The sequence below is a fragment of the Barbus barbus genome (genome assembly GCF_936440315.1).
Source record: "Barbus barbus genome assembly, chromosome: 40".
NCBI classification, from domain to species: Eukaryota; Metazoa; Chordata; class Actinopteri; order Cypriniformes; family Cyprinidae; genus Barbus; species Barbus barbus.
The window spans coordinates 5,759,835-5,778,292 of record NC_136718.1 but is presented as its reverse complement, the minus strand read 5'-3'; the positions used below and the strand labels follow the sequence as shown (position 1 = coordinate 5,778,292).

The following is an 18,458-nucleotide window of genomic DNA, read 5'->3' as shown; positions in this document are numbered from 1 at the left end:
TGATTCATATTAAATATGGATCAGCCTGTTAGGTTAAATATATATTCCTATAATACTTCTGACTTGAATAATATCATTGATCACATTTTTTTTATATTACCTGTCAAAAAAATGAACAGTTTACACATAGCAGACTAAAAACAACCAGGCAGTAAAATGAAAATAGGAATATGAAAGCACTACTATTTTAACTATTTACATGATACTAATTCAGTCTCACATCCATACATCTCTCTGTCAATCAGTTTTAATAAACATATTCAACTTCATTTCAAAGAAACCTTCAAACTGATGTTAAAAAAGACAAAAGCCACACGGTTGAATTGTTGAGGTGGAGCGAGCAGTGAAATATGACAGCGCCTCAGCGTGAGGTCAGGCGTGTGTTTGTCTCGACCACAGCATTGACTCCAGCTGACTGTAACTGAATCAGTCAGCCTCAATAATCACAGTGTCGGGGTTGGCTTTATTAGGATGTCATTTGAGCCCTTTATAACTGAAAGATTGTCTGTGGTGCTCAGAGGATGCCAGGAGGACAATATACGGTTGTGCAATCAGTTACATTCACAGTATCCTGCCAACAAGTCGACCTGGTCACGTTGAACTAGAGACGTGGAAGTTAACGCTAGATGGCAACGTGATACACGCTGGTCGCTCCGGGGAAAACTGTCACGAGGATACATGACCCATCCCTATTTTATATGATGTCTCCTCCTCAGCCATATCTTCTGAGAGTCAGCAGCAGAGCCAGCACATTTCAGCCGAGGTCAGAGGTCAAAGGAGAATGTGCAGATTGATTTCAGATTTAATTTTGAAAGCATAACTATGAAACGTCAGTCAATCAAGGATTTTTTTTAAACAATGGCACTTAAAGATTTGAACTAAGATATTAATGCAACCATAAAGCCTTTGAATGAATGAAAACGCATATTTTAATGAAAGAGTGTTTCTGGTGCTTGGATTTGTACTTCAGTAATGAGGTCCAAGTTTAAGAATAGCCTGGCTACGCTAGAAGATTATTATTATTATTATTAATGCATTTGTTCCCCTCTCTATTTAACAGCCTTAAGTCACGGTGCAAGACATCTTCCCTCAGGTAGATTAAATGTTTTCCTGCCATGCTGGATGTTGGGCTCATGATCAATAAGTTGTTTGCATTCGTCCAAACTGATTTTATAAAATTAGACCCATAATGCAATGTGGAGTAGCATCCTGAAGTGGTTTATTTTGCAACAACAACCATAGACAGCAAATGAGCCAGCTTATTACACTGTCTCTTAACAATAGCGGACATGAAATATGGATTTGAGTTGAAAGCATCTGACTATGTGAGAAAAAAAAGAGTGCATGAGAAACATGAAACTAGTTTAATTGGCTGTCATTGACAACAGTAGTGTATACAGTTTAACAAAATTATGGAAAAATATTATAATTTAATAATAAAAAATATGAACTGACAAGAGATTACACTCATATTCACATTCCCATTATTTGTGATGCTGAGCTTTTCATTTATCTCTGATGCTCTTTCTCACTGTCTGTCCGTGAGAGAGAGAGAACATATAGCGGTCAACAAGCGTTAATACCACGCATGTGAGCTTCAGTAAAGCACAAATGCTGATGTAATCGTCAGAAACACAGGAAATTCAATACAACATGACACTTTGGTATAAAATCTATCCTTTTCCCCAAATACTGAGCAAACTTAAGTTAATTTAAATGTGTGAGTGAGTGAGTGTGTGTGAGTGTAAACTAGTATCAGCACTTTTCCGCTCATTGGTGCTTGGCGTGATGGAACTAGGGAGCTGTATTTCAAAGTCATCACCTCTAGGGGGTGGAATTTACAAATTATCCCTCATTTTTACAAGAATTGTAAATCTTAATAATGTATTTTGGCTGTAAAATGCTATTTGAATCTAGGCATCCTCTTTTGCCACTCAGCTACACAACATCTAGGCCATGTCTTTTATTAAAAAACTAAACCATTAATAATAATAATAATAATAATAATAAATTGAAACAAAATAAACAAAGCAAAACTAAATATCAAACTAAATTGTGATGAAAAAATTATACAGACATATTGACAAAAACACCCAACAAAATGACTAAACCTTTACCTAAAATGAAAACAGAAAATATTAAAATAAAAAAATATATATAATTCAATCAATAAAAAACCTCAAAACATTCTTTGGTAATTTTTTTGCAAGGTATTGTTAAAAGTTCATATTATTAACAACAAAATATTTTATATGTAAATGTAATTTAGTTTCCTAAAATATAGTTTTCTAAAGAAAATATAGTATGCCCAAGTAAATATATCTTGTTTTAAGAATATTTATCAAATTATTTTATGCAGTGAAACCACATCATTCCCTCACGTACAGATTACAAAGCATGTGTTTATTTTAAAGATTCAAGCCTTTGGAAGTCATGATGAGAAATGCACAGCAGAAATATTTCATCTGGTTTGGTCAGCTTTAGCAGTCCAGACCTGGATCCTGCGTACGACGACCCATGTCGTTTGGGCTGCGGTGACTCGGATTCGTAAACATGCCACGGTTGCCGGCACAAGTTTCTGAACAGCCGGTTCATTGAACTGACCTTGCTGAAGAGAACCTAGCTTGTCAAATCCGGAGCACTCCACCTTCGACTCCTTTTTAACCAGCGTTTTTCCAAGTTCCACATCAGCATAGCCCAGATCATCTTTCCCATCCAGTCCTGTTACTATTTGGACACGGGAGAGAAGAACAGGTTCATGAAAGACCACTAAAATGTAATTTTCTGTGCCAATAGGGGATACACCCCAGAAATACTCTAAGCCTTGGCTGTAAGCTTTGTCGACAGTATTGGTCTCATAGGTTTCAATATTCGTGCTAATGTTTGCTGGAGGGTTATCGGCAACTTCTTCAACAAAGTCTTCATCCTTTAGGCGATTGAACGTCCCCCTAAATGACGAGTATATGCCCATGTGCTGAAACAGAGATGGGCGGAAACTAATGACTTTTTCCTGCATCAACAATCTGTGAAAATGCGACAGCAGAAAGTCGCAGGGCATCTCTTGGTAGAAATTATAAAGGAATCGGGCTAGAATGGGCAGATCTCTGGATTGATAGAGTTTTCCGATGTAGCCCAACTTGGAGAATTCCAATGTGACCCACTTCGAGTTGCCCACAGAATCGATGTGCTCACGCATGCTGGTGAGAAAGTTCTTCGAACAGCTCACGTCGTCCTCCAGCATGATGTAGTATTGGGAGAGATTACTGCTAAAATGGAGCAAATAGGAGTAGTCCACATTTTGCTTCGAACGGAAGGACACACGGTCAGGAGCGTCATTGAAGTTCCTCTTCAGTCCTGTGAGGGGAGGATAGTTGTCTTTGTTGGCGTGGATGACCAGAAGTTGACCCTTGGACAGCCGCGTGTGGAATTCATTTGTAATCTTCTCTAATGTCTGCTGGATCCAGCTCACATTGAAGTCTGCAAGAAGGACGACGACGACCATTTGATCCAGCTCTTCCTCTGAGCAGGCAGAGAAGATTGACTGAAGAGTGTCCTGAAGATAACTGCCCTTTTCCCTCTTCACAGACGAGAGGCCCACCGTCAGGTACTCTGAAAAAATAATGAAACAACAGGGATGTGAATATGCAGTCATTTTCTGGGTTTCCATTGAGTTCACAAATTTCTAAGATTTTGCCTTAGAGAAAGAGACAGAGAAATTATATATATATATACACACATACATACATACATACATACAGTCAGGTCCATAAATATTGGGACATCGACACAATTCTAACATTTTTGGCTCTATACACCACCACAATGGATTTCAAATGAAACGAACAAGATGTGCTTTAACTGCAGACTGTCAGCTTTAATTTGAGGGTATTTACATCCAAATCAGGTGAACGGTGTAGGAATTACAACAGTTTGCATATGTGCCTCCCACTTGTTAAGGGACCAAAAGTAATGGGACAGAATAATAATCATAAATCAAACTTTCCCTTTTTAATACTTGGTTGCAAATCCTTTGCAGTCAATTACAGCCTGAAGTCTGGAACGCATAGACATCACCAGACGCTGGGTTTCATCCCTGGTGATGCTCTGCCAGGCCTCTACTGCAACCGTCTTCAGTTCCTGCTTGTTCTTGGGGCATTTTCCCTTCAGTTTTGTCTTCAGCAAGTGAAATGCATGCTCAATCGGATTCAGGTCAGGTGATTGACTTGGCCATTGCATAACAGTCCACTTCTTTCCCTTCAAAAACTCTTTGGTTGCTTTTGCAGTATGCTTTGGGTCATTGTCCATCTGCACTGTGAAGCGCCGTCCAGTGAGTCCTGAAGCATTTGGCTGAATATGAGCAGATAATATTGCCCGAAACACTTCAGAATTCATCCTGCTGCTTTTGTCAGCAGTCACATCATCAATAAATACAAGAGAACCAGTTCCATTGGCAGCCATACATGCCCACGCCATGACACTACCACCACCATGCTTCACTGATGAGGTGGTATGCTTAGGATCATGAGCAGTTCCTTTCCTTCTCCATACTCTTCCCATCACTCTGGTACAAGTTGATCTTGGTCTAATCTGTCCATAGGATGTTATTCCAGAACTGTGAAGGCTTTTTTTGATGTTGTTTGGCAAACTCTAATCTGGCCTTCCTGTTTTTGAGGCTCACCAATGGTTTACATCTTGTGGTGAACCCTCTGTATTCACTCTGGTGAAGTCTTCTCTTGATTGTTGACTTTGACACACATACACCTACCTCCTGGAGAGTGTTCTTGATCTGGCCAACTGTTGTGCAGGGTGTTTTCTTCACCAGGGAAAGAATTCTTCGGTCATCCACCACAGTTGTTTTCCGTGGTCTTCCGGGTCTTTTGGTCTTGCTGAGCTCACCGGTGCGTTCCTTCTTTTTAAGAATGTTCCAAACAGTTGTTTTGGCCACGCCTAATGTTTTTGCTATCTCTCTGATGGGTTTGTTTGGTTTTTTCAGCCTAATGATGGCTTGCTTCACTGATAGTGACAGCTCTTTGGATCTCATCTTGACAGCAACAGATTCCAAATGCAAATAGCACACTTGAAATGAACTCTGGACCGTTTATCTGCTCATTGTAATTGGGATAATGAGGGAATAACACACACCTGGCCATGGAACAGCTGAGAAGCCAATTGTTCCATTACTTTTGGTCCCTTAACAAGTGGGAGGCACATATGCAAACTGTTGTAATTCCTACACCGTTCACCTGATTTGGATGTAAATACCCTCAAATTAAAGCTGACAGTCTGCAGTTAAAGCACATCTTATTTGTTTAATTTGAAATCGTATTGGTGGAACGTATGTAACTTATGACATGTAACGTAGCCTGTGTATGCTGAGTTTCAGTTAATTTTGTGACATGCTTAATTTGTTCACAGAAAGGAAACTGAAATGGCAGAAAGCGACATCTTATATGTTTTGTTTGTTATACAAAAGCACAATGTTTTGTTTTCATTGTGAGTGTACAAAAAGAAAAGCATACCTTTATACAGTGATGAATTATTAATAAGACAATAAGTGTTTAAAGTTGATTTTGCTGGTATAAGGAAATAGTGGAAGTGATCACGCCGGAGCGCACACACACACACACACACACACACACAACACATCAGTTCCAGTATTGCTAACTTGACAGCACAGTTGGGACTTTATCAAAATAAAATACAGTGAACCAAACATCAGCGCGCCTGCCTCTGTGTCACCGTTGGAAGGAGACTGAAGTACAAAGCCTATAATTTACATAATAAATAATAGTTTAGCATTCAGATACGTTACAATCGCAAATATGGAAATATTATGGAATATTTGGATTTGTGCCGAATGAGAGATGTAGGATACACGAGCACAAAGCTCCATTTCACAAACAGTTGAGTGCACAAGCCTTTGAAGTCAGTGAGAGACACGTTCAGAATCAGCACATGGTCACTGTCTAGTGGGCTTTGTTTTCAGGTGCACAACTCATGGCATTCGCTGTTCTTCTGCTGGCGGTTATCAAACAGCGTTGCATTACTGCGGGCGTCCCCTTCTGGATTGGGGCTGAATTGCCTGTATTCGTTGTAAGGCCTCATGCACCGAACCGAGACGTCCGGACCATGACAGTTCAGTACGAATAGACGTATCGTTCCACCCCTAATATACATATATATATATATATATATATATATATACACACAGTGGTGTGAAAAAGTGTTGGCCCCCTTCCTGATTTTTTTGCATGTTTGTCACACTTTAATGTTTCAGATCATCAAACAAATTTAAATATTAAGCAAAGATAACACAAGAAAAAAAAAAAAGCTACACATCATGTTGAGATCCAAAGAAATTCAGGAACGAATGAGAAAGAAAGTAATTTAGATCTATCAGTCTGGAAAAGGTTATAAAGCCATTTCTACAGCTTTGGGACTCCAGCGAACCACAGTGAGAGCCATTATCCAAAAAAGGAGAAAACATGGAACAGTGGTGAACCTTCCCAGGAGTGGCCGGCCGACCAAAATTACCCCAAGAGCGCAGCGACGACTCATCCAAGACGTCACAAAAGACCCCACAATAACATCTAAACAACTGCTGGGGGGGTATATATGATATATCCTGATATATCATATCAGGATGTATCATATCATGATATTTTGTGAGGAACTGCTATGGGGCATGGACTCTTTTTGGTTTCTTTTTAGGTCTGTTGCTCTCTCTCTCTCCCTGTCAGTGTCCTCATCTGATGTCATGTTTTGTTTTGTTTTTAGCTGCAAGGCATGAACACACACACACTTTTCTGTCACCGAGCACATAACTTTACACTACTTTGCCAACTTAAATGCCTGGTGAATAGGCAAACTAGCTTTGTGTTAGGATAACGTTATTCATGTTAGATATTTCCCAAAGGTCTGCACTCAGTCACATACGACACACATTTTTTTGTCTCAAACAGAGATCACGATTCTCCCACGAAACAAAATAATGTGTGATCATCAGTGTTTATATCTGAACTATTAACTTATGAATGACTGTAATACAGAAATAATACTAAGGTTTATTAGACACGGGCGAATCTCTAGTGCAAATATATCAGTATTTATCCAAATATGTGCGCTTTTTTGGACTAAAAGCCCTAACATTAGGACGCTGTTCAGTGAGTGCAGCTAATAAACCGCAGCAGATCTGACTGAATATGAATGTGTCTAGAATATCAATGCGTTCACGTCGACTCCAGAGGATTAAGTTAACTCAACTCAATATTTTAACTTTCCACATCCACCCCAACCCGTTTACCTTGTAAGTACCGTGTGTACTGTCCTCTTTTAAGAAATCAGACGGCGGGAGTAAAAAATGTACGAGACCGAGCGGGATTTTGTTTTGTTGTCTATTTGTAGTCTCTTTTTAATGATAGGTCTACGCATTTGTCAATCATCCCACTTGCTAGATGGGGAATGAACCCCGCGCTCTGATTGGTCGAAGTGCTCTTTCATTGCTGTTGCTTGATTGGTTTGTGCTGCACAAAGGCGTCACCAGGTTTTTGCGTAGTTTAAAGTGACAAATCGTACCTGCGTACTTTGAGGTCAAAATGCGTGCCCGCTACGCAAAATGCGTACAGGTTGGCAGGTCTGCAACAGTAAAATATGGTGGCGGTAGTGTGATGGTCTGGGGCTGTTTTGCTGCTTCAGGACCTGGAAGACTTGCTGTGATAAATGGAACCATGAATTCAGCTGTCTACCAAAAAATCCTGAAGGACAATGTCCGGCCATCTGTTCGTGACCTCAAGCTGAAGCGAACTTGGGTTCTGCAGCAGGACAACGATCCAAAACACACCAGCAAATCCACCTCTGAATGGCTGAAGAAAAACAAAATTAAGACTTTGGAGTAGCCTAGTCCTGACCTGAATCCTATTGAGATGCTGTGGCATGACCTTAAAAAGGCGGTTCGTGCTCAAACCCTCCAATGTGGCTGAATTACAACAATTCTGCCAAGATGAGTGGGCCAAAATTCCTCCACAGCGCTGTAACAGACTCACTGCAAGTTATCGCAAACGCTTGATTGCAGTTGTTGCTGCTAAGAGTGGCCCAACTAGTTATTAGGTTTAGGGGGCAAGCACTTTTTCACACAGGGCCATATGGGTTTGGATTTTGTTTTCCCTTCATAATAAAAAACTTCATTCAAAAACCGCATGTTGTGTTTACTTGTGTTATCTTTGATTAATATTTAAATTTGTTTGATGATCTGAAACAAACATGCAAAAAAAAAAAAAAAAGGAGGAAGGGGGCCAACACTTTTTCACAACACTGTATATATATATATATATATATATATATATATATATATATATATATATATATATATTAGGGCCGGGACTTTAACGCGTTAATTTAGATTAATTAATTACACAAAAATAACGCGTTACATTTTTTTAACGCATTTTAATCGCACTTATTTTTGCACCACGGAACGTTTCTCACTGGATGAGTTTCAGCGGACCGATTATACTGGAGCACCAACTAGCGTTCTAGGCAGAACGGACTTGCGTTCTCGTGGAGACCGGTCTTGCCAAGCTTCCTTGGAAGAACGAACTCGGAAGGACGCGAGAACACAGAACGCACACTTATGAGAATTGAGATGTTACTGCATTCCTGCTTAACTGACCGCATAGTCTCAGCATAAGAAACGGCCAATGAACAATAAATATTACAAAATGTCATAACTTATTAAAACATTTCATACTATTATAGATATTACTTTCATATAATTGTATTGTTTTATTTTACAGCGTTATATGTTTTACTGTTAAGATTCATTTTAATATGCCAATAAAAATGCAGACTTTCTCTGGGTCTTATAACTTTATTAAAATGAACCAAAACAAAACGATAAATGTTTACTTTCAACTTGAAGAGCCGTTAAGTATTTGTGAGAGCGACTTTAAAGCTTACAGGCTTCCGTACACCGGCCGCCCACAGCGTTTTCTGGGATTTCTAACGGCTCGATTCTCTCAAGTCTGCACTCGATGCATCCTCAGTTTCAAGAACATATCCGGGCACTTTCATGCATCCTCTGTACTTGCGTTCTTGAGAATTGGAACTGAACTTCGACGGTTAATGATGACGTAGAACGAGAACACAAGGACGCAAGATCGCTGAAGAACGCTTCTATGTCTTAAGTTTGTTCATTTAAAGCCTATTTTGCTTGTAAATCTTTTGATTTTCATAATAAAAAATAAAAATAAAAAAAAAAATAAAAATAAAAAAAAATCGCTGAAGAACGCATATTGAGAAACAGCCAAAAACAAACCACAGTGAACATGGACAAAGAAGCTGATGAGACCGCTTTGGTTGGCCCTGTGGATGGGAAATTTAAAAATCCATATGAAAAAACTTACTTCTCACTGTTCTCAGGTCAAATATTTATATGCGATTAAAATGCGATTAATTTCGATTAATTAATTACAAAGCCTCTAATTAATTAGATTAATTTTTTTAATCGAGTCCCGGCCCTAATATATATATATATATATATATATATATATTTCTGTCATGTCAACTCTTGGAGGCATTGGTATGGTAATGTACATGACAATGGTAATGTATTTGGTCTTGGCAGAATAGATCTGCTACGCTGCTGCTGCTGCAGAGCAAGTACCGAGACTTGCTACTGCCAATACACCCACAACATGCTGCTATGAGCATGTGGGAAATACTGCTGCTGTGCACAGAACACATATGAATAACCCCATATAGCATACATGAATCACCTCGTGGCAGATCTATACAGGTGGAGCTGGGGAAGGCGGAGGGTTTCTGAAGTGCGCTGCCAAACAGCTACAGCAAACGAAAGCCAGGTATTTGAATACTGAGCAGTGAGCTCATTGGCTACTGATACAGGAGAAAACCAATCAGCACAGCCGTATGATAATGATGACATTAGGTCAGATTGAGTTGGACCTATCGGACTGCGCCAACTAGAGTTTCATGCCAGAACTCTCTCTCTCATATATATATATATATATATATATATATATATATATATATATATATATACAGTGCCCTTCATAAGTATTGGAACAGTAAAGACAAAATTGCTCTGTTGGCTGTGGAGTCAAGACATTTACAAACATGATTAAAAGATGAATATGAGACAAAACTACAGAATGTCACATTTTATTATTAGCCGTTTCAACACATATATGTTTTACCAAATAAAAAGAAGAGCACTTTTAGAGTTCATCCCACTCATTGATGTGAGCATAAGTATTGGGACAGTTGAACATAAGGCAGATATAAAAGATTAAAAGCTATTATTTAGTTGCAGATCCCTTGCACACAATCACAGCAGTGAGTCTGTGACCCATAGACATCACCAGACTCTTGGTCTCATCCTTTGAAATACTTTTCTCAGCCTTTAATGCAGCCAATTCCAATTGTTGCTTGTTTTGGGGAGTTTCTGCCTTTACTCTCCTCTCCAGCTGGTGAAATTCATGTTCAATCGGATTTAAATCTGGAGATTGACTTGGGCAATCTAAGACTTTCCATTTCTTTGCCATTATAAAGTCCTTGACTGAACTGGCAGGGTGTTTTGGGTCATAGTCCTGATGCAATATGAAGCACTTCCCAATGAATCTGGTGGCATTTTCTTGAATATTGTAGGCAAGATGTTTTTGTACCCTTCCAAGTTCATTCTGCTACTGTCATCATACATTAAGTCATCAGTAAAGTTGAGAGGGCCTGTTCCAGAGACAGCCATGCATGCCCATGCCATGACACCACCTCCACCATGCTTTACAGATGAGGCTGTATGCTTGGGATCATTGCAGTTCCCTTTTTTCTCATCATTTTTGCTTTCAAATCACTTAGATAAAAGGTTCATCTTTGTCTCATCGGCCCATAAACACAGTTCCAAAACTCTTCTGGATCACCTTTGTGCTTTTTTGCAAACTCTAATCTTGCCTTTCTATTTTTGGTGCTGGTCAGAGGTTTGCATCTTGCTGTGTAGCATCTGTAATTCTGTGTCAAAGTCTCCTGAGGACAGTAGATTGTCAGAGCATCACCCCAGCTTTCTGGAAGTTGTTGCTGATTTTACAGACACGTCTTTTAGGGTTAATTTTCACAGCTTTTATGATTTGTCTGTCATCAACTACTGTTGTTTTCTCAGCCGATCAGGTCGTTGTTGGTTGCTGGTGGTTTCCAAACTCTTGATTTCTCCATGCCCTTTGTTTTTGCTGTAGCTCTAATTGACTTCCTCTTTTCTTTTAGCATCCAAATTGTTTGCTTTTCTCTCAAAGTCAGCTCCCACATCTTCATCCAGGTTTGTGTGGGTCATCATCGAATGCAAGATTCAGAATACAGAAGTAATGGATATAACACCTTTCCTGCTTTTAATATCTGAAGAATTAATGCAACAGGACACAGCTGATCACTTAGAAAGACCTGTGAGGCAACTGCTCCAATACTTCTGCTCACATCAGATAGAGGGATGAACTCTAAAAGTGCTGTTCTTTTTATTTGGTAAAACATGTATGTGTTGAAACGGCTAATAATAAAATGTGACATTCTGTAGTTTTGTCTCATATTCATCTTTTAATCATGTTTGTAAATCTCTTGACTCCACAACCAACAGAGCAATTTTGTCTTTACTGTTCCAATACTTTTGGAGGGTACTGTATATACTTACCTCTAATTCAAGATATATTCTTAAGAAAATTCCAGACAGAGGCGATCAAACAGGAAGCAGTCTCACACTCAAAAACAAATTGATGCAACTTGCAACCTGCAATGACCGAAGACATCAATTTTATTTACATGTGCATAAATAAGTTTAAAAGTGGCAAAGACCCTTATAAGCTGCACTGCATATATGTGATTATTATATATAATTATTTATGCAGCATTAAAAAAAAAGAACATCACATTTAATTGCAATTCCTTTAGTGATGCTGTAGCATTTAATCTTCTAGATCTGGTGCACCTAAACAAAACATCTACATCAAGGGTGTCAAACTCAATTCTGGGAGGGCCAAACCCTTGCAAAGTTTAGCTTCAACCTTTAGTAAATGCAGCTGATCCAGCTAATCAAGTCCTTCTGTCTTATTTGAAAACTATAGGTATGTGTGTTAGAGCAGAGTTTGACACCACTGATCTACATGCATTTAGATGTAAATAGATAACTCACTCTTGAACGGCTGGAAGACTCCTGCCAGGGCCTTAATGGAAACATCGAAATGCAGGTAATGGCCCTTAAGATCTTCCACCCAAGTCTCCTTATCCCAGATCCAGGTCAGTGACCCCTGAAGAAAAAAGTTAAAATAATTATTATTCTTCTCACAACTAAAAGGAAATAAAGGGCCATCAGTCACTGGGGTGTTCCCCTTCAAAAGCTACTAATATGTACCATCTAGGTACTGATATGCATCTTTAAGTGGTAAAAAAAAAGTACAAAGGCGCCACTGCAGTGACAGCTTTTGTACCCTTTTTTCAGAAAGCGTAGAGAACTACAAACATGACAGGAAGTTCAACATGTGGCTGATTAGTTCAGTGGTAGACACTGCTGTTGGAACCACACTATCATGTGGGTAAACACAGTTTGAGACTAACATTGTCTGAGGACATACAAGTTTCTTAAAAGGATGCTCCACCCACAAATGAAAACCCTGTTAATATTGACTCAACCTATTAATTAATTATCCCTTTAAGTTTCAATATTTTAATAATCATGCTATTAGCGCAAGCGAATACCTTGAGGTTTCCCGATTCTTCTCTCCGCATGTAGATGTAGACCCTGGTCAAAATTAGAAGACCAGCTGCTAGGAGGAAGACTTGTTTCAGATGGCATCTCATCACACACCTTCTTCTGTTAAGACACACCGGCGCTTTAATACTGTACCACCAACATTAAACACACATGATGAGCTTCACTCGTAACTCCAAATGCTGTTTTTATAATAGTTTGATTATGAAGTGAGTGAAGTGACATACTGCCAAGTACGGTGACCCATACTCGGAATTCGTGCTCTGCATTTAACCCATCCAACATGCACACACACACAGCAGTGAACACACACACACCGTGAACACACACCTGGAGCAGTGGGCAGCGCCCGGGGAGCAGTTGGGGGTTCGGTGCCTTGCTCAAGGGCACCTCAGTCGTGGTATTGAGGGTGGAGAGAGCGCTGGACATTCACTCCCCCCACCTACAATCCCTGCCGGCCCGAGACTCGAACCCGCAACCTTCGGATTACAAGTCCGACTTCCCTTTATCTTTAATCAGTAGCTGCATTGTTCAATTATTCACATGACGCAGTTTGAATAATTAATTTCAGCTCACACATTCAACACTGTCATTTAGAGCAGCAGAATAGTGCTTCTCAAACTAGCAAGTCGCCATCCAGTGCAAGTTGCAAAGAGAGCGTAAGCATAGATGTCAATGAATATGAACAGTCAATAATATCCAATTTCAAATTAGGATGTAAAATTGAGTGGTTGTTTTTTTTTATTATTTATTTATTACCAAGAATCTGAGACTTAGCTGTTTAATACTGAACAGTGAGAAGCATAGCATACTCACTCAGAACAGAATAGCTTGCTAATTTTATATCCAATCTTTCTCCTATCATGCTCATGTAAAGCCAGGCCCCTGGTGACTTTCCCTTGATTAAACAATAACATGCTTATATGGAATATTCCCCCTGCAGGAATTACTGTACCTGTGTAACGCATAACCAAATGGCCTGGTTAGTAACGCAGCATCACCACAAGGATGATTTAGACATGCTTTAAAGCTCAAATAACAGATTTTGTAGAGGGCAATTAATAAAAGCGCGTTATCAAAAACTGCCTCTACACATTTCCAGCTTTAACCCCTCCGAAATGCCTTGCTCCATAGATTTTAACAGTAAGTGCTTTAAATAAAAAATTAATGTCACTATTTGCTTTGACTTCCAAAAACATTTTATGTAGCGTAGACTGTAATAAGTCTGAAAGTTGATTTAACTAAACGTTATTGCTATTTTAATGAACAATTGATGTGCTTCACACACACATCCACAACATGTCCTTAGAGTTATTTTAATTTGAAGACCCTGGACCACAAAACCAGTCTTAAGCAACACGGGAATATTTGTAGCAATAGTCAAAAATACAATTTATGGGTCAAAATTATCAAATTTTCTTTTATGGAAATTAAGTATATTTTGTAAATTTCCTACCGTAAATATATCAAAACCTGATTAGTAATATGCATTGCGAAGGACTTAATTTGGACAATTTTAAAGGCAATTTTCTCAATATTTAGATTTTTTTTTATAGTAGTTAAGGCCACCTAATATAAAGTGTGGCCAAATATTTTTTTTTTTTTTTAAATGACCCTTATGACTGATTTTGTGGTGCAGGGTCACATGTAGTCAGTGGTGGAAAGAGTACTGAAAAAATATACTCAAGTAAAAGTACCATTACCTTCCCAAAAATGTAGTGTGAGTAGAGTACAAGTACTTGTCTAAAAAACTACTTGAGTAAGAGTAAAAGAGTAGCCTATTTAAAAGTAGTCATGAGTATTGAGTAGCGAGTACTGAGCTGTGGATTCTACCCCGTCATAATAAACACTGTACACTGCAATTTATACATTTCAGAAACCTTGTACATTCTGTAATTCACATGATCGTGTTGGTCATAAAGAATATCTATCATCCAGCAACTCTTTAAAACACATCAAAATGGCATGGAAACAGTATTCAGTTGTTCTCATTACAATCATCCCCATTTAAATCATAAAGTTTGAAAAATAGATTTAAAATCATGTGTAAGGCCACTGAGAGCATGCTGTTGTTGCACATAAAATATTAATGTTTAGAATAGTGCAAATACAAACACCATTAGAAACTCATAGTTCAGCATCACACAGCATGATATGGGTTCAAGTGAGAGCCCATTTCTCTCCAAAACGCTGCCAGTTTTAACGTTTTGCAATAAAGAATAATAAAACTAAAAATAATAATAAAAAAAAAAAAAGTGTATTAATGAGCTGCAGTTTTATTACATCACGCGCTGACACAGATGCAGTGTATTAACGCCACGGGTAATCAATAATATGCAGATTGGTCCTCAATTTGAGTACATTATTTCAAATCGTTTTACAGTGTTTGCAACACTTTTTCACAGCGTGCATCACGCGCTCAAACTCATCAAAAGTCAACAAGTTCAATAAGCAGCAACGACTTCTCCAAGTGACTGCAGCAGAGCGCACGCGAGAGAGAGAGGCGGCGCAGTGAGTGGGAATTTACCAAACGTGCCACTGAATGCAATACCCGACACCTCACACCAAATGTCATGCCGTGTAGATAGGCAAGCATCTATACAAAACATTTAATAAGCAGAAATTTACCTTAACATATTTGAGGAAGACGCGACTGAATTCATGCTTGAAGAATCATCATGCCTGATAAACAGCAGTTGCTGGTTAAAGTTTTCTATGCACAATTTGATTTGACGAAAGTCACGAGACCGATTAATATCTCTCTATCCAATCACATTGATGCATTAAAATGAAATTAAAGTAATCATGTAACGACCACAAACGGAGGAAAATCGCGGAGTAAAAGTACAGATACATCACTAAAAATCAGAGGTGGAAAGAGTACGAAAATATTTTACTCAAGTAAAAGTGCCATTACCTTAATTAAATTTTACTTAAGTACAAGTAAAAGTACCAGTCTAAAAATCTACTCAAGTAAAAAGTAGCTCATTTAGAATTTACTCAAGAGTAAAAATTACTTAGTTACGTTTTAATAGTGGGAGGGATGCAAAAATGGGATCAAACTCAGTTCCTGAAGGGCCACACTCCTACACAATATAGATATAATCCCAATTAAACACATCTGATCCAGCTAATCTAATCATTTAGGTTTATTTGAAAACTACATGGTATGTGTGTTGGAGCAGGGTTGGAACTAAACTCAGCAGGGCTGCAGCTCTCCAGGAACTGAGTTGACACCACTGGGATAGGCCTATAATTCTCAAATTAGTTGTTTTTAATGAAGGGAATCAGTTATTTAGAATAATAAGACATTTGGGCTGTTACCAGGCAAATTAAATCAGTATCAACAAAATTCCTCTTTGCAATGGAGAGAAAACACAGAAGCTTCATCTGAAGTGGCATTCAGACATATTTATATACTGTTTAATGCAGGACATGAATGCATTTAACAAAGGCAGAAATAATGTTTTGATATATAAGACATAAAATGTTGAAAACTCATCTGACATTATATTAAAAAAAATAAAAAATACTTTAAATGCGAAATTAAAACCGCCAGTAGGTGTCACCAAGTCACTGTTAATAAGTGAGTCATTGTGATTGAACCGAATCATTTAAACAGTTGATTCATTCAGTGTTTTGTTTGGTTTTTGGCTAAATACTGATAATGTTGAATCGCACATCGTTAAAGCAACAATTACGATATTGTCGCAGACGATATCACACACCCTGCACCACTGTCTTTGTAGCTAATTTGTGCAGAACCTCTTGCTAAACTTGCAAAGCTTCATTTTAACCACCAATGCAATGATGCAAGTATTTACCTCTACATGCTTGCGAAGGGTTATGTCGAGATTTTATAAGCTGTTTGCTCTCCCTAGGCAAACACAATTTACATTGCATAATAGAGCATAAATATGGCCAGTGGTTCACTTCATTTCCTTGGTTTTCAGCTGGTCTGCACCACTAACGCCTGTCTGTCCATCTGCATCTTTCTTCTGATTTTAGCACCAGTTTGTTCTCCTGCCCATTATTTACTGCAGCAGTTTCCACGGAGCGATTTTATTTAATTTTTTTACTCAGTAATTAATGTGTTTTAAAATGTAGCGAAGTACAATACTTCAAACAAAATATACTTAAGTAAAAGTAAAAGTACAGATTTGAAAAATCACTTTAAAAAGTAGAAATACACAAAAAAGCTACTCAATTACAGTAACGCGAGTAAATGTAATTCGTTACTTTCCACCTCTGCTTAAAATGTATTCAAGTAAAAGTAACAATTATTAAACTACTCAAAAAAGTACAATTACTGATAAAAAACGACTTAATTACTGTAACGTGAGTATTTGTAATTCGTTACTTCACACCCCTGCGTTTAGTTATCTGTGGAAGTGATATAAAAGGAAAAACATGTTACAGGGAACTGGCAGTGTGAAAGAATCATTTGTTTAAAAGGATTTGTCATTATGGACTATAAGCATAAAACAAGGCTTGACTGACTGTTGATGAACTTTGCCTCAACGCTATTATCATTATGCTCTCTATTCGCATTGGATGAAAGCACACCTGGTTATGCACCTTGGCATGTATTGTTATTTCTGAGTAGATTTCCACAAGCAGTCTAAGCAAACAGAACAACATAAAGAGAGTAAACCAGGAAAACTGGTTTTAGGTTGTTAGATAGCTTGCTTAAGGCTCATTTGCTATTTAAACAAGTTAGAGCAGATTTTTGTTTAAAAGCCTCTATAATGTTTCACAGAGCATAAGTGAAAGAAACAGTCTAACCAGCTTTAAGCCTTTAAAAGCTAACCAAAAGACACACACGCAGTATATATATATATATATAATGTATATTATTATTATAGTAGTAGTAGTAGTAGTAGTAGTAGAATCAATCTCTTTCATATGGGGTTGGTTAATTGTCTTAGCCTATTTCTAACAATGAAACAAAAAATGATAATTTAGCCTAATTTTAAATTCGGAATGCAAAGATGTTTTTAAAAATTATTCGAAATTCGAACGTTCAAATTTTCCATTCGAACGTCCGAAACTCACATATTAGCGTCAAAAACTCGAATCGAAAGTATAAGGGATAATATAAGGGATATATATATATAAGGGATATACTAGCAAAATGTAAATCCACGCAGCCTACCTTTATATCACCTATAGCATATAAATCGAGAAAACCGCGTGTCTGGAGTTAATTTACTTCCTAGTGTCTTTTAAAACGGTCTTCATTCCCTTCAGTGAAGTGTTTTGTGCGTTTATCCAGACTCTCGAGCGCTGCTGTCATGAGGAGTGGTTATCTCTTAGATGTCAGCCGAGCAATGGTTGGATGAAACTTGTCAGATAGGGTTGTTGGGGCGTAGCCATCATTTCAAAAGTGGGGGGGACGGAATGTCTAGTGTTATACCTGTTTTTTTTTTTTCAGTTAAGCCTTGTCTAATTGACAGGTTTTATTTTTAATCATGCCTTTTTGCTTGATATGCTTTATGATTATATTGTTATATATGATTATAAAACAGAAGGAAAGAAAGAGAGAAAAAAAGAAAGAAATACAACAGCTTAACTGGGACAGTACCATTAGGACATCTTTGTACCTTATTTACCCCAAAAAGTTTCATAGTTGTACATTACGGTACATAAACTCTATATGTGCACCTTTTTGAGTATAAGTTGCAAAGATGTCCTT

At 38.0% G+C, this 18,458-nt stretch overlaps 2 protein-coding genes across 4 annotated transcripts in view; both read right to left on the bottom strand.

Annotated features, from left to right (window-relative positions):
• LOC306859737 (uncharacterized protein) overlaps positions 1-18,458 on the bottom strand; it is a 708,874-nt gene that overhangs the window by 437,920 nt on the left and 252,496 nt on the right. The gene's annotated exons all lie outside the window — the stretch shown is intronic.
• Positions 233-18,095, bottom strand: LOC306859454 (alpha-1,3-mannosyl-glycoprotein 4-beta-N-acetylglucosaminyltransferase C-like). Of its 3 annotated transcripts, XR_013783304.1 has the most exons (5): positions 17,919-18,095; positions 12,751-12,865; positions 12,188-12,302; positions 1,796-3,609; positions 233-946 (listed from the first exon to the last, which is right to left on the bottom strand). XR_013783304.1 is itself a non-coding variant. In XM_079400478.1 (4 exons), the coding sequence occupies exons 2-4, from the start codon at positions 12,850-12,852 to the stop codon at positions 2,462-2,464; spliced, it is 1,365 nt and encodes a 454-aa protein (XP_079256604.1). In that variant the 5' UTR covers positions 12,853-12,865; positions 17,919-18,095; the 3' UTR covers positions 1,209-2,461. The 3 variants fall into 3 exon arrangements, 2 of the variants coding, with proteins under 2 accessions (XP_079256604.1, XP_079256603.1); XM_079400478.1 differs by lacking the exon at positions 233-946 and having other exon boundaries at positions 1,209-3,609; XM_079400477.1 differs by lacking the exon at positions 233-946 and having other exon boundaries at positions 1,209-3,609; positions 12,751-12,862; positions 17,919-17,996.